At 28.6% G+C, this 17,844-nt stretch overlaps 1 protein-coding gene across 1 annotated transcript; it reads right to left on the bottom strand.

The window, feature by feature from the left end:
* Nucleotides 1-5,298: 5,298 nt before the first annotated feature.
* On the bottom strand, nucleotides 5,299-5,893 carry LOC111686691 (larval cuticle protein 65Ab1-like). Its single transcript, XM_023449056.2, has one exon. It carries the CDS (start codon nucleotides 5,850-5,852, stop codon nucleotides 5,535-5,537), a length of 318 nt encoding a protein of 105 aa, XP_023304824.1. The 5' UTR covers nucleotides 5,853-5,893; the 3' UTR covers nucleotides 5,299-5,534.
* Nucleotides 5,894-17,844: the final 11,951 nt, after the last annotated feature.

Genomic DNA, 17,844 nt, shown 5'->3' with positions numbered 1-17,844 from the left:
CTATCTATCTATCTATCTATCTATCTATCTATCTATCTATCTATCTATCTATCTATCTATCTATCTATCTATCTATCTATCTATCTATCTATCTATCTGTCTACCTATGTAGAAGCCCTAGACTAGAACCTACCAGAGGTACTTCGGGATTTCTGTATTACTGTACCCTCCACTATGTGAAATTTGGTATCGGCTATGTACAAAAGTTTGGGCATGTGTATGTGTGTTGTATTCGTATATTGAGGTTTATTTCCTTTTGAAGCATAACTCGGTACAGAACAGGGTACAAAACCTTTTTGCAAACATTTTTGCATTTGTAATGGATTTCTGTGTGTCTATGAGTGTGTGTGCATGTATGTAATTGTATTTTATTTGATGTTATTGTTGGAGTTGCTGGTTTTCATTCTCCCCATTTTCTTCTTCTTTCAGAAAACTTTTGACTGTTTATTATTGAATGAGCTTTTATAAGCACTGAACTCTTTCGTATTCTTTTTTTTTTTTTTTGTTTTTGGTTTCGGAATACATTCATACTCGTACAATTGTACATTCAAGTTGCATGTTTTTCCAGTGTGTGTGTGTGTGCAAGTACTTCCAGCAACAATCATTGGATTCAGTTGATTCGGGGCTCCAAAAAAAAAAATAAAACAACGACAACAACAATATGAATAAAAACAAAACCCCAAATGAAAGAATTAAAGAAAAAAACATGAATGCATGCATCATCAGTATCATAAAGAGGAAACCTAAATTGTGTGTGAGATGTTATAAGATCACAAGATTTCTCAGAATTTTTATACAAAAATACCAATATGTACTGACACACACTCACACACACATACGTTTATGCATTCATACCTTTACCTTGGCAGAATGTACATTCATAAGTACAACTACTCTCGTTTCCTCGTTTCAATTTGACTACGTTTTTATTCCAAAAAGACAAAACGAACACACAAAAAAAAACTTTAATAACGTCACAAATCCACAAAAGGTAGTTCGATGTTACACGTTCCTACGTGTTTGATCACATCCTCTTGGGTATATTTAGATTTATGTGAATTTCTTTGGCTGTTTTTCCATTCTTTTGTTTTCTTTGGAGTGGTTTTTTTCTCATCTTCTCATAACCACGTTTAAAAAGTAAGTTAAAGTTAAGGCTGTATATTGGATTTGTCTGGAGGTTGGAAACATATCAAATCATTGGTCTTAAAGCTTCTTAACACTTCGATTGGTTGGTACTTTCTTTTAGGTGGCAAATCTTCAAAAATAATATTTTTAGTATTCAACATCGGGTATTACTGATTCGTTTTTGACCGCCTAAAATAATCTTTCCTTTTTCAATTTAATTTTTAGGGTTTAACTTCTTCCTTTTATTCATGTTTTCTTATAATTGTTTGTGGTACGAAAATCCAATTATTTTATTAAAAACTTAAAATATGAAAATTCCTTAATCGAGCCAAAGTGCCAATTGCCAGCATGAATAATATGGATATTTTATACGTTTTGAACATTTTTTTTACGTTTGAAATAAATGTGAGCATTTAACATTATTATTGCATTTTTTAAGGAATTCTACAAGTTCTTGTGCAAAACCAAAATTTTATGTTTTAAAATTATTTAATTTAAGCAATATTCTTAATAAAAAATCATTATATCAAACTATTAAATGATTAAATTTCCCCTTTTAAACTATGCAATATTTTTAAAAATTTTGAAAATACAAAAAAAAAAAAAAAAAAAAAACAAAAAAACAATGAGTTTATCTATAATTTCTCCTTAATAGAGAATTTATTAAAAAATTTCCTCCAATTTCATCATAATCTACAAAAACAAAATTTTTCATACATTTTCCTTTTCAAAATTTCATAAATTTCCTAAAGAAATGTTTTTTATTAAATTTTTCAAAGACTTTTATTAATTTTTTATTAAATTTTTCAAAGTCTATAGTCTGGACTATAGATCAGTCTACAGTCTGGACTATAGATCAGTCTATAGCCTGGACTATAGATCAGTCTATAGTCTGGACTATAGATCAGTCTATAGCCTGGATTATAGATCAGTCTATAGTCTAGATATAGATCAGTCTATAGTCTGGACTATAGATCAGTCTATAGTCTGGACTATAGATCAGTCTATAGTCTGGACTATAGATCAGTCTCTAATCTGGACTATAGATCAGTCTATAGTCTGGACTATAGATCAGTCTATAGTCTGGACTATAGATAAGTCTATAGTCTGGACTATAGATCAGTCTATAGTCTGGACTATAGATAAGTCTATAGTCTGGACTATAGATCAGTCTATAGTCTGGACTATAGATCAGTCTATAGTCTGGACTATAGATCAGTCTATAGTCTGGACTATAGATCAGTCTATAGTCTGGACTATAGATCAGTCTATAGTCTGGATTATAGATCACTCTGTAGTCTGGATTATAGATCACTCTGTAGTCTGGATTGTAAATCACTCTATAGTTTGGACTATAAACCTTTTGCTGGGTTAAATATTTCACAGCTTATGTCATATTCTTATGATGACAGTTTTGCGACACATTTAATTGGAATTTCCTTCTTCTGTCATACCATAGAATCAATTTCATTCACAAAAAAAATATAATTATCGTCATTTCATAAATCGTGCCAAACTTATTTGAAATTGTTCCAAATAACAAAATAAAAATTATATATTGATCGATTTTTAAAAAGGGTCTAGTTTAAATGTCATTTATGTATTTTATAAAATAATTTATGGAGGTATGTGCAGTTAACACAGTTATATAGAGTAGAGAAGATGTATTTTATGATAAAAACCCACAATATAAACTGAGTCACCGGATAAATATACAAGTATGTATGTATGTATTTACTCATATACATATGGATTTATATCTTCAAATTTATATTCATACGAAACTCGAATATTTAAAGGTATTAATATGTTGGTGTGTGTGTGTGTTGTAGTAATTAAATTTTCTTACGAAAATGTCTAAATTTCTACTAAATTATACGTTTAACTAAGGAAATCATAAATCAGCAAAATATATTTGTATAGAATTAAGTGTGTATGAGTATAAGTGTAAAATATATTTGTTTGTATGTAAATTTCTTAATACAATGATACTTAGAAATTTACATACACAGAAGTTGTATGGATCTATACGAATAATAAACAACATTAAAATTGTTAACTCACATGAAATATGTATTTCACTTAACTCGTTGATAACAATTCCAAAAAGGAATGACTTTAGACAAAATTGTACTTCTATCTAGCAAAAAAAAATAATAATTTGGAGGAAGTAAAGATTTTGCTTTTAAAACGAACGACTTATATTTCTAATGGCTACAAGACAGGCATCTGTATTCAGAACATGATAATTGATGAATCTGAAAATGTCTTAAAAACCTAGAAATCTGTAATTTTAACTCATGTTAAGTGTATTTCAATTCCTGCAAAATACAATTTTGCTTCTACTATACCACAGTGCACAGTAAATGAATGACTAAAAAGTTTTTAGGCAAAACATAAACATCTAACAAAATACCATTTGCCTGAAAACAGGAATGTTTAATATACCAAATCAATGGGAGTCAACTGAAAAAAAGGTTCAACACTCTTCTACACAATATTAAAAAAAGCATGCATGTATAATATGAATCTTTAAATAGTACGAAATCTTCCAAAAATAGTACCCTTATGGGATTAAAAGTCTAAATTACTACTACTACTCTAGACTTAAGATCAGCCTGTAGACTGGACTATAAACAGTCCATAGTCTGAACTACAGACTATAGTCTGAGAATGGACAATAGATCAGTCTATCGTCTGTACTAGAGATTAGTCTATTGTCTGTACTATAGGTCAGTCTATAGTCTGGACTATAGATCAGCCTATAGTCTGGGCTATAGATCAGTATATAGTCTGGACTATAGATCAGTATATATTCTGCACTATAGATCAGTCTAAAGTCTGCACTATATATCAGTCTATATTCTGGACTATAGATCAGTCTATATTCTGGACTATAGTTCAGTCTATAGTCTGGACTATAGTTCAGTCTATAGTCTGGACTATAGTTCCGTCTATAATCTGGACTATAGATCAGTCTATAGTCTGCACTATAGATCAGTCTATAGTCTGGACTACAGATCAGTCTATAGTCTGGACTATAGATCAGTCTATACTCTGGACTATAGATCAGTCTATTGTCTGGACTATAGATCAGTCCATAGTCTGGATTATAGATCGGTCTATAGTCTGGTCTATAGTCTGAACTATAGATCAGTCTATAGTCTGGACTATAGATCAGTCTAAAGTTTGGACTATAGATCAGTCTATAGTTTGGACTATAGATCAGTCTATAGTCTGGACTATAGATCAGTCTATAGTCTGCACTATAGATCAGTCTATAGTCTTTACTGTGGATCAGTCTATAGTCTGGACTATAGATCAGTCTATAGTCTGGACTATAGATCAGTCTATAGTCTCCAGTATGTACTCCAGTCTGTATTCTGGAGTACATATTATTCTATAGTCTGGACTATAGATCAGTCTATAGTTTAGATTGTAGATCAGTCTATAGTTTGGATTATAGATAAGTCTATAGTCTTGATTATAGATCAGTCTATAGTCAGGATTTTAGATCTGTCTATCTGGACTAAATATGAGTCTATAGTATGGACTACAAGTTAGTCTTTTGTCTGAACTATAGATATCTTATCCATAGATAAGACACAGTCTATGCTGCTCTCTAGTATTTGGCCTTTAATTATTCCATTAGCCAGTTCATTGAAAAATCTATGAGTTAGCCTATATACTAGTATTTTTATTAGTATACTAGTCTACGTATAATTATCTGCGGTATATAAATTACTTAAAAAGTTTAATAGTACATAGTTTTCCATTCCTGTTGTAAAATAAATTTTGACAGAGAGGCAGTGCAACAATATTAAGGTAAAAATTAAAACACTGCCACATCATTAAGATAAAGAAAAAATAAGAAATGTATAATTTATATGTGCAGGTAAGTTGTTTTTTATGTGTGATAATCAGAAATCTTAGTCATCCGGGCGATGTTGTAGAATTATTAAAATTTAATTTATATATTTTTAATAATAGCGTTAATGTTTTAATTAACAAGAAGAAAACATTGTGAAATAGATATTGTTTTAATGATTTGAACTAGGTCCAAAAATTTCACAGAATGTTTTCAGTAAAAATACTTAAACAACTTCATTTTCATACCATGAATCCATAATGAAATCTTCATAATATCCGTCAACAAGATATCAGCCAGTTATCTATTAACTCCAATTAATTTATTTCAAAAAACATTTCTTAACTAAGTCATTCGAGGACTCATGATGATGGCATCGTGAATTCTAATAAGCATCAAGCCACGTTATTCAATTTAAAATTAGTAAACAAAAAACATAAAATTTAATTATTATATTTCATTTATTTTTTTTAATAAAAACCTATTGAATTATTTAACAAAAACAATTCAACTTTCTCCGAACCTAATATCAGTCAAACACTTAATGTTCGGGTTTGGGCAAATGAGCACCTTCGGGTTGGAAACCGTTTTCATCAGCAACATAGTTGACGGTGAATTTTTCGCCAGTCTTCTCATCAACCCAGGAGAATGAACCATGAACAGCGAGGGATTCGTGATCAGAGCCAACATTCAACAATTTACCTTCGGCATCATGGTGGTTACCATCGGAGGTTTCGGTAAGGAACTTGAAGCTTTCTGGTAAAACCTCAGATTCTTGGTGGACGATCTCAGCACCGTGTTCAGCAGGAGCAGCCAAAGCGAAGGCGAAAAGGGCAGCGAATACAATGATGAATTTCATTTTATTTTTTGGATATTATTCGTTTGTTGAACACAGACTGAATGATGGTTGTCGTTCAAAAACAACTTAATTTTTATACAATTCTCGGGATAAATGAGAATTTGTTTTAATGCAAAATGTTAAGGTTCAACTTTTGGAGATTTATATTCGAAATAAAAAATATTATTTATTTGTTTAAAATCGTTAGGAAACTGGTTGTGTTTGTTTTAACAATAGAACAGAAAGAAAGAAGTAATTGTGCATAAAAATTAATGGACAATAGTTTAGTGAGACTAGTTAATGAAAGAATGTATTTAGAACCAGTTTTAATTTATGTCTCATTAAAGAAACGAGTAAATTATTTTTATTTTTGTTAAAAATTTAATTTGTCTTAATTTCTTGAAATCTTTAAATCTAGATTTTATAATATCTAATCTTTGGCTTAAAACTGTTTTTAAGTTATACTCTGAAATTTGGCAGCGTTGCATCAAATAGTACAACAATATCAGTGTAACCACAAACTTTTAATTTTTAGCAAAATTTTCAATGGATTTTTATATAATTTAAATCATATTTAATAAAATTATAAATTAGTTGTACGAACGTTATAAACGGGCGAGTCACAGACTTTTTCAAATGGAGCACAATTACATAATATAATATCCCCGACACTGTGACGTAGACCATTATAAATATGACAATTTGAAATTGTTTAAAAAATAATCTAAAAATTTTCTGTTGCTAAGTGCAAAAGTTCTACATAAATTTCTAGTCATTAAAACTGTTTATGAAAAATATTCATATTAATATTTTATATGAATTTAATTAGCAATATGCTAAAACGCAACAACAAGTTACTAATTATGCAATGTTCCCATAAACAAAGCAATCATGTTAACAGAAGAAAAACAAATCCACAACGAATTTTAAATATGCTACAGAACACAAATCACATAAATTGACTGCACTATACATTGTCCAGGCCATTGATTATGCTCTGGAGTGAAATATATTGTCTAAAATATATATTTAGGATTAAAGATTTTACTATTGTCTGGACTATTGAATATGCTATAGTCTTGACTAGACTATAGTCTGGATTATAGAGAAGACTATAGTCTGGGCTATACAAAAGACTATAGTCAGGGGTTCTATAGCTGAAACAAAAGTCGACTTTTTTCATTTAAGTAAAAGTCGGCTTTTAGATTTTTCGACTTTTCGACTTTTACTATTTTATAAATAGTCGACTTTCCGACTTTTCAACAATTTTTTACTTTTTAGAGTTTTTGACTTTTTTTCTCAAAACTTTTGTCCTTTTTTCATATTTCTTCCAAAGGAAAGAAATTGTGAACGGACTTTTTATTTTTTTATAAATATTCTATAAAACAACTTATTTTCATCCAAACAATATTTTCTTTTAAAATGTCTCAAACAAAAGTAAGTAATTTTTCTTGTAGAATTGTAAGCACTTTACTCCATGATTTCTGACTTTTGGACTTTTTACGACTTTTTGACTATTTCGACTATTTTCGACTTTTGTCGACTTTTTTAGACTATTTTCGATTTTTCAGACTTTATGACTTTTTCGGCTATTTTTGACTTTTTCCGACTTTTAGATTTCCTTCAACTTTTTTCGACTTTCCGATTTTTTTACTTTTTTCGACTTTCCGACTATTATTTACAAAGTCGACTTTTCGAATTTTTTCATAGACGATAGTCAAGTTTTCGACAAAAAGTGGATTGTTCGATTATTCGAATGTCGATTTATAGAACCCTACTATAGTCTATCCAATAGAAAATACTATAGTCTGGACCATAGAATAAATCATAATCTAATCCGTAGAATGTACTATTGTCTAAACTATAGAATAGACTATAGTTTATCATAGAATCTGGCCTATATAATAGGCTATATTCTGAACTTAAGAGTAGACTATAGTCAAGAATTTATAATAGACTATATTCTTACATATAGAACAGACAGTCTTTCTTATAGAGTAGACCATAGTCTTGCCTGTAGAGTAGACTACAGTCTAGCCTATAGAATAGACCTATAGAAAATAGACTATAGTCTAAAGTGTAGACTGTAGTCTAGCCTAAAGAAAAGACTGTAGTCTAGTAAGTAGTCCTATAAAGTAGACTATATTCTAGCCTATTATATTATATTCTAGCTTTTTAAGTATACTATAGCCTAGCCTAAAGAGTCTTTCTTATAGAGTAGACTATAGTCTTGCCTATAGAGTAGACTACAGTCTAGCGTATAGAATTGAGAAGACTATAAAATAGACTATTTTCTAAAGTGTTGACTGTAGTCTAGTCTGTAGAGTATACTACAGTCTAGTCTATAAAGTAAATTTTAGCCTAGCTTATAGAGTAGATTATAGAATAGACTATAGTCTAGCCTATATAGTAAACTTTATTCTAGCGTATTTAATAGGTTTTATTCTAGCCTATAAAATAGCTTATAAAATATACTATAGTGTAACCTATAGAGTACATTATAGTCTAGCTGTAGAATAGACTAATTTAGACTATAGAATAGACTACTCTAGCCTATAATAGACTATTATAGACCATAGAATAGACTGGAGTAGATTATAGTCTAGCCCATAAAATACTATTGTCTAGCCTATAGACTGTAGGGTAGGGTAGGGTAGACTTTAGTCTTGTCTATAGAGAAGACTTCAATCTAGTATACTATAGTCCAGACTATAGAGAAGTCTACTTAACCTATAGAGTAGACTATAGTCGAGCATATTGAGTATAGCTTATACTGTAGGCTTAAGTCTAGCCTATATAGTAGACTATAGTCTGGACTATAATAGTTAATATATAGTTAATATAGTTAGGACTGAGTTTCTAGGGAAGTCTATAGCTTGTACTTTTCGTGTGGCTATATAGTCAGCATTATAAAATAGAATACAAAGAAGAGAGTAGAAGATGCTAAAAGAGTATATAGTAGACGCTTCTGGAGTATATAGTAGACTAGAATCTGAATTGTATAGAAAAAGATAGTGTGAAATATTTTTAAATTATTTCAATATGTTATAAACTTTTGATCAAACACTAAAGACTCATTATCAATTAAAACTACAGTTATTAGAAATTCATTTGTTATAAAAGTAAAACCAAAAACTAATTTCAATGTTTAATAAAAAAAAAGTGTATTAAATTTTCGAAATATATATATGGATAGACGGATGAATGTTACTTAACCGGCTAAACCTTAATAAACCGGCTAAATATAAAATAGCACCATGAACACGAAACAAACACTCTTTTCTTTCCCTTGTTTGTTATTTAAAATAAGAACAACAAAACGAATATAAATAATTTGCAATTTCTTGTTAAACATTAGTTTTTATTATTATTTCACACAATTTAAGCCAGTTTTTGACCTACACGTAAATAAAAATGTAAATTTTTATTTTTTGTTTGTTTTATAAAACAAAAATTTCAAATCAGCATAAAGCAGTATATTTTCTAACTGCGCTAAAAGAATCTCTAAACATTTTTATTTATAAGTTTGTTTAAAGATATTAAATGGCGTAAATGTCAAACATGTCTAGTATGAAGCAACACGTTTTATTGCATTTTTTTCTTGTTTGCTTTTAAGTCGTTACTCTTGAAATATTTGTATTTTGAATTGAATTAAAATTAGAATTTAATTAATTTATATGCAAAATTATTAAGTAATCGTTATGTATTTTATTGCCAAAATTACACCCACTATAAATAACATTTATTTAACTTCATACCAGTTTAAGTGAGGAGAAAACAATTTAAGGGTTTGCATTTGTAACAAACTTTAGTGAAATATTGAGTAAACGGTAAGAAAGCAGGTGACGGGCCAAAAATTAAAACAGAAGAGACAAATTAAAACGTTTAATAATTGGAAATGTTTAAATATTAATTATAAAAAGATCGCCATTACAGATATGATAAGTCTATCTATCTATCTATCTATCTATCTATCTATCTATCTATCTATCTATCTATCTATCTATCTATCTATCTATCTATCTATCTATCTATCTATCTATCTATCTATCTATCTATCTATCTATCTATCTATCTATCTATCTATCTATCTATCTATCTATCTATCTATCTATCTATCTATCTATCTATCTATCTATCTATCTATCTATCTATCAATTTTTTTATAGTTTCGTTATTAAAATCGAAATTGATTTTTGATTATCTTTAAGTGTTTTTTTACGAAAATTCTGTATCTATTACATCATTTAGTTAAAAATATTTGTTTTTTCAGCTTCATTAACAAAATATTTTATAATAAATATAATTTATAGCTTTTTCCAACATTTAAATGTGCGTATTTTTTTTCTTCTATATAGCTTTAGATACATTTGTATCTTTTAGCTAATTTAGGAAAATCAAGTATATTTTTCCACATGAAATAACATTAGTATATATTTTTTTCGTTTATAAATTCTATATAAATTTTATAGCTATTTTAAGTAGGCCTTTTATTATTGTTGTTGTTTTTTTTTATCATGCTAAAGATACTTTTGTATCTTATGTTGTTTTTTTCTATTAAAACTCTTTAGGAAAAGCAACAACAAACTATTATTTAATAGTTTATAAAATTTATGTTCTATAAGATATATAGCTTTTGAGATTTTTTTAATAAAAAGCATTATTTGTGAGTTAGGAATTTTGGCGTCATTGTTGTGCAGAAAAAAATACACATTTTATAGATAAAATATAGAAACAAATTTTGATTTATTATATATTAAACTTGATTTATTTGTCATAATTATTAATTTAAAAGTTTCCGTTGAATTTTTCTATAGCATTTGAAGAATATTCGCGATTTATTTCTGAGTTTAATATTTTTTCAATCCAAATCCATCATTCATAATTTTTTAACTTAAATCCAATATATATTCACTAATTGGGTGCCCTGGCAGTCAAGCTAGTAAAGCGCTTTTCAAGACTTTTTAAGTTCAAATGCGATTAATTCCAATTAAGCAACAATTGAAAGATCAAAAAATCTACGTTGTAAAACGCTATTCTTATTTAAGTAACGAAATCTTTAAAGATTAAAAATTTGTTTTTAAGTCTAAAATTTTAAAATTTCATAGCTTTGAAAAAGGGTTTTCAGAAATCAAGCGTTTTTAAACGCCCTTAACTTTTTAAGCTGCAGCACGATTTAAATGTTTAAACCAATATTTAAAAGATAATGATGTCTACTTTGTAATTCACTGTTGTTATTACTGAATCTATAAAGTTCAAAAAATTTCTTAATATTTTAAAGTTTTGTTAAAATTTAAAAAATAAATTTAATTTTAAGTTTTTTTTTTCATAACTTCGAAATTTTTTGGTGTGATTTTATTGTATTTTTATTATAGGTTATTAGGTCTGCTTTTAAAATCTTTAAAAATTTTTTTTAAGAAATGAAATATTTGTTTAAAGTTGAATGCGCCATAAATTAAGCAAAATTTTTAAACACTTGCATAATTTAAATTTTTATTTTATCAATTTGAACAACATTTGAAAAGGCTAAGAGGTCTTCCTTTTTAAACCATATAGTCAATAAATATTTTTGTATTTTTTTTATTAAGAAAAACAAAAGCTTTTATAAGACATTTATAATTTTAAGACTTGGTCTATAATCCGATTTTTTTAAACACTTTTTAATTATTATTTTTTTTTTGAAAATCTTTAAATTTTAATACTTTTTTTAAATTTTTTATAAGATTTTAAAAAAATTCTTAAAAAAATGTATTTCTTAAAAAGTTGTATTAGCTTTAGTTAAACTTTAGTTTTTTCAAAAAAATTTGAATTTTTAGTTTTTGATTTTGGTGTTTAAACTTTTTTTTATAATTTTATCATTAATTTATAGATTTTTTTTAATATTTATTAAATTTGTTGGATTTTTGCACTTTTTTAGAAAAGTATATAGATACTTTTTTATTAAACTTTGTTTTGGTTTTAAAGCCATTTAATAACCATTTTTTAGAGATTTTTTTAATATGTACTTTTTTAAATTGCTTTTAGATACTTTTATTTTTATAATTTCACCGAGAAATGTATCTTATAAATATACAGCTTAACAGCTGATTACGTTTTTTCTTTCGTTGTTTTTGGCTAGATTTCAAAATATTTGTTTTTTTGCTTCTTTAATTAAATGTTTTGCTTTATTTTATTTTGCCGGTTTTTCTTTTTTTTTTTTTTTGTTATTTTTATGTGTATTTTTACAACAGTACGACGACAATTTTGATTGTATAATATATATACACATCAACTTACAGATAGATTTGAAAAACACACACAGATACACAAACACTGCTACAAATATAGACTCACTCACGTTTACAATGCCAATGTACAAAAACAAGCCATGAGCAAAAATATCAAACATAGAAGAAAAAAAATCTTATAAATTCAATGAGACGCTAAAATATACACTGACAAACTAAACGACAAAGTGCCGGACTGAGATACTAAACACACATAGATACGATGAAAATGTATATTAACAGAAAAAAACAACAACAACAAAAAAAGTGCGAGATACACGCGCAAATCACACTCACTCACTTACTCACCGTCTGTCACTCTCAACTAAAACAGACATACACACAACTTCGTTCGATATTAAACATTTGCAAATGTATGGACAACAACAACAACAACGACAACAATGAAGTAGATTCAAAAAGTTATAACAACAACATCAACATGAAAAGTAGTAGATACAATTCATTTGAAGCATTGACAGTGGAGCCAAACGGGGTTTGTTTGTTGTTTTAATGTTGCCACAACTTTTTCACCCTAATGTTTCACACACTTTACTAAGAGTTTGGTTGTTGGTTGTGTTTGATGGTTGGCTTTGTTGTGTTGGAGACCAACATGAGATTCATATTGGAAAAAAACACAAGAAGAAGTTTTGAATAGCAAAGGTTTGAAATCAGCCAGACACTACGGCAGTGGACTTTTGTTTCGTTTTTTTATTCATGTTCAGACCAACATTTAATTGTTGTTAACACAAACCCACGGTGCCACTAATGTATCTTTATCTGTGCACATTTTTTTTTTTAGACAAAATGACAGACTGACTTGACTCTACGCAGGTTGTGGATATAAATATGTATATGTCTGTAAGTGCCCATGGCGTGAAATAAAGCACTGCAGTTAAAACAGCAGCAGCACTGCTAACAGTCACTTCAAGCCACAAAAAAAAACATGAAATTAAACGCGTCAGTTGCCAATAATGTTGGATTAAAATTGTTTTTAACCATTTATTTCTTAATAAAAAAACTTGCTCTTTAAAAATATATCTTAAAGATACTTTTTATTAAATTTCAATTTTCAAAAATATCTTTCTCTTACACTTTAATTCCAATGACATAATCTTTAATATGAAACTGTTATTTTTCACATTTTTTGCTGTTATGTTTGACTCGTTAAACCAGGTTTATTTATATTCTTATAATTTACAACAGTTAACACTTTTTTCTCGTAAAACAAAAAAAGAATCTTCTTCCTGTTTTCTTTCTATAAAATTCAAAATTCTTTATATATTTTTTTTGTATCTCGAATTTTACACGTTTTAGTACGAACTAAACCCCACACGTCTTAACGCTTTGAATGCTCGTTCACAACTGAATTTGTTTTATGAAATTAATGTGCTTCCAACATGCTGGCTAAGCTTCAAACAAGTTTTCTTACAACTTGTGGATTTTATTGCATTCATACAGTTTCCAAATGTTGTCATACAATTTAACACAACTTGCAAACAAACATGTTGCTTTCATACTTGTCTGCTCTCAAGCAAAAAGTATCTTTAATAAAAATTTACCTGTTTTAATATTCTCCCTACCTGCTAAAAATAAAATATTCTTGTTATTGTCATCGTTGCAGTTGTTGTTGTTGGTTTTTTTTATTAGTTGTAGTATTTAACGCCATTTTTCGCCTCAATTAGCACATTTGAATTTAAAGTTTGGCGTCTCATGTCGTCGTTGTCTTCTTTTCTGCCTTTTTTTTTTTTAAATTTTTGTTTCTTAATTTGTTTATGGTTTATTGAGGGTTTTCTCTGTTGTCTCTCTTACTTTATGGGTTAATCCAGTTTAAGGCTTTATATAGGATAATACTTCGCTTTAGCATAATCAATTTATTAACAACATAAGCCCTCTTTAGACTAGACACGAAATTGTTGGAACACAGTAGATATTCTTAATTACGCAGTGCTTCATGAAACAAATTTCCATAAACAATTTTGTATTTTTTTGGTTTTCTCAAGATTTTACTTTTATCGAAAATTTTTCTATAGAAATTTTAGTTTCTTACTTGATTTTCTATAAAGAATGCAACAACTTGCGCCTCAGTAGGTCAGAGGTCATTAAACCCTTTATATTAATACTCTAATCCTTAAAGAAATTTTTTAGTTTGGGAGAATCATTATTGCTTCTAACATCTGAGATCCTACTCTAATTCTTAAAGAAGTTTTAGTTCGAGAGAATATTTGTTACTTCTAACATCTGAGAATTTCAGATCTGATTAGATTCTTTTACCAAAAGATCTTTATTTATTTATTTATTTATTTATTTATTTAATCCATTACAATACAATTACAAATTATATTCTAACCTATTCTACCGATCAGGGTGACGATGACCATACATCCGTTGTAGTGTAGTAGATCAAAGTCTCTGATTGAAATCGACACAACTACACCCACTGAAGGGCTAGCACAATAATATCCCACTTATTGGGGCACCCCAAAAGATCTTTATTCTCCGATCAATATTTTATCTTCTTCCAAGACATTGTCTGAAGTAAATGTTACATTCTCTATAGAAAGTTTTCTTTAACCAACTTCTAGCATGGAAAGTTAAAGTCGATATTTTCGAAAGATCTAATTGATTAGATTTTTTTAACATTTTTGAGCTGAAAGAGGAAAAATCTGACCAATTTTTCTTCTGCGTTCATCTATACGTGCCTAATCGGTCAGTTACTAGTAAGTTAGCGTTAACAAACTTTTACTATAGAAGGTAAAAGTCAAAGAAATTTAACGATATCTGTCTGTCTGAAAAAATTATATGAACTTCCTTTTTAAAATGATCAGAATCGGTTCAAAAATAACTCAGGGACTCCAAAACACTCAATTGATTGAAATAGACTAGGTATTACTCATTCTACTTTCATCGTAGAGTGTAGCCTTGTACTACGAAACCCTCAAGTAAAGAAAAAATTAAGACAAAGTCGTCAGCTTCTCAAACCACAGTATATAATTGACACCAACAGACTTTGTGTTCTATATTCTCTAGATAACGATCTAATTGAGGACTTCTTAAGAACAATATCCATTTATTTAAACAGTTCAAAAAATAACTGATTATGGTTTCAAGATTCTTATATAACTTAAAGTCGTAATACACGATTGTCAGATCTTATAACGTTGTCAGTAAAATGTTAAGAAAATATCCAACAATCGTCTGAACTTACAATTTTTCTTTTGCAACGTTGTTAGAAAAAGCATTACTGACAATATTGCAAAACAAAATTTGTAAGTTGACAGTGTTATTAGACATTTTCTGTACATTTTACTGACAACGTTGTAAGATCTAACAACCGTGTATACAAAGCATTATATATAAGAGACATAATTTCTTTATGGTTCAAAATATGATCAAGTTCTACTAACTTGATCTATTAAGTCTAAAAGCTTTGAATTATGTAAATGTAACTGTCCGCTCTGAATCCTCTCATCACTAAAGATAAGATCAAGAACCTGTATCATCGTTAGTTTAAACCCTATTTATAGATATACTCTGTTTATCGGTGTAATCTGAAGTACTGGAACTGAAATCATTCGCATATTCTAGGAAAAGTCTAATATTTCAAAATATTTATAGTTGTGTATCTTGTAAATGTTGCTCGTACCTTTAAAGATAAGATCAAGGGTCTGTAACATTCCTTTCGTTATTCTCTCATCCAATCATATATAAGAACTGTCGGAGTAGTGGTATGTACAAGAACTATATCATTTAGGTTGTCTAGTAATGATAGAATTTTACAAGATTGTACCAATAACACTCGGTGATCTGGATTTAGTTAATAACACAGATCGATAACTTTTTACTCCAGAGATCAAAGTATACTTTTCTAAAAAACACTTTTACGGTATTTAAGATATCGGATTCGGAGGTTAAAAAAAACAAAATTTTTTGACCTTTCTAAGGCGTTATAAAATGTTGTATAACATCTCCAAAGACCAAAGTATACTTTTAGAAAAAAATTATTTTTTTGGGATTCTATACATCAGGTTCTGAAGTAAAAAACACAATTTTTAGTTAGACCTTTTAAAGCGTTATAAAAAGTTGCATGACATCTAAAATACCATACGGTTAGCTTTAAAATAAAGCCTTAAGATCTGACATATATTTTTCCTTCTTTGAGATATCTTTACTCGAATGAATCCTTTAAAAAGATATAAAGGTATGTTTGAGGATTTCGACTTTTTTAAAATTTTTAAGGCCTGTGTTATAGGAACTCATCACACTACAGTAGAGCTTAGTATCCAAGAACCTGAGGATGAGGATTTAGTTTTTCAATATTAGTTCAATAGGACTGCAATGCTCAGTAGGTTTATACGGTTGCTGTACACTATCATCACTTAAGTTCAAATCAAGGACCAAAAATATCGTTTCCAATATCGTTGAGAAATGTTGCCGTAAAAACTGTTCTATAAGAGAGGAAATGTGATTCCTCTTAGCGATGTTCTTCTAGTCGCAACTTCTCTTATACTTCCTTCACCCAAACTCGAATTAGTTGGCCTCGCTCCTTCCTATATTCTCCGACGATATTGTAAATTTATTTCCTTCACCAATCTATAGATTGTACAAAAATTATATTTTATCGATGCTGCTCATAATAATACTGTTGTTGCGGTTTTATTTCATTTATTATACGTTTTCCTATTGTTTTTTCTTTCGTTCTCTTTTGCAGTTGTGCTAACAATTTCATTCCAATGTGTTTTGCCTTAATTTGAATTAAGTTGAAGGACACTTTGTTGTTTTATATTCCTTGCGTCTTTTCGGTACGATATTTGTTTTTGTTTTTTTTTTTGGGTCTACTGATTTAAGCCACTAACTTCCAATTGGTAGATATGTTCGTCTGTCCATTTCAACTAACTAAATACATACCTTTTCGATTCTATAGCAAGAATTTTAAAACGAATTTTTATACATCACTACCTAATTTTGTTGTCTATTCTAGGAGTCTAATTAATTTTATTTGACTTTTGGGATTTAACCCAACGTTTGCTAATTAAGTTGTCGCTGTTGATTTTAGTTATTAAACAGTTTTCATAAAAAAAAAATTGTGTTTTAAAACTAGTTTAGGGAAATTATCACTGCAATAATAAGTATAAGTTAATTGCTCTAATGCTTAAGTTGTCACTCTCTCGTTTATTTAATATATCTATATAAAATTTTTATTATTCATTTAAATTTGAGAAAAAAGAAAACAATATTTAAACCAATATTTAAACAATAACCTTTATCCATATTAAAGAACTCGGCTTAAACGTTTGATGCTGTTGTTGTGTTTTATACAACAGCATCAGCAACAAAGCCAACAATAACTAACAAATATTTTGTTCAACACTCAAACAAACATCACAGCCAACAGCAATATAACAGGAACAATGAATTTGTACACGTAGAAAAATATTTTAACCACACACATGCACATAACACACATAAGAGTAATTTCCATACACACATGAATGTTCACGCAAAGTTCGCATATTAAGAAGGCTCCAGTTGTTGAAGAAACAACAGTATTCCATCTATTCCATCTTTACCACGAAACATGCTATTCCTGAATATTAACTTTATATCATTTCCCGGGACATAAGTTATGTCTAGATCTAAACAAGAACTGAACTAGAACTGAACTAGAACTGAACTAGAACTGAACTAGAACTGAACTAGAACTGAACTACAACTGAACTAGAACTGAACTAGAACTGAACTAGAAC

Source organism: Lucilia cuprina, chromosome 5, assembly GCF_022045245.1.
Source record: "Lucilia cuprina isolate Lc7/37 chromosome 5, ASM2204524v1, whole genome shotgun sequence".
In the NCBI taxonomy this organism is placed as follows: domain Eukaryota; kingdom Metazoa; phylum Arthropoda; class Insecta; order Diptera; family Calliphoridae; genus Lucilia; species Lucilia cuprina.
Note: the sequence above shows the minus strand (reverse complement) of the source record. Positions and strands in the feature narration are given on the sequence as shown.

Excerpts from the sequence above, each read along its gene's own strand:
- LOC111686691 (XM_023449056.2), bottom strand. The coding sequence starts at position 5,852 with ATGAAATTCATCATTGTATTCGCTGCCCTTTTCGCCTTCGCTTTGGCT.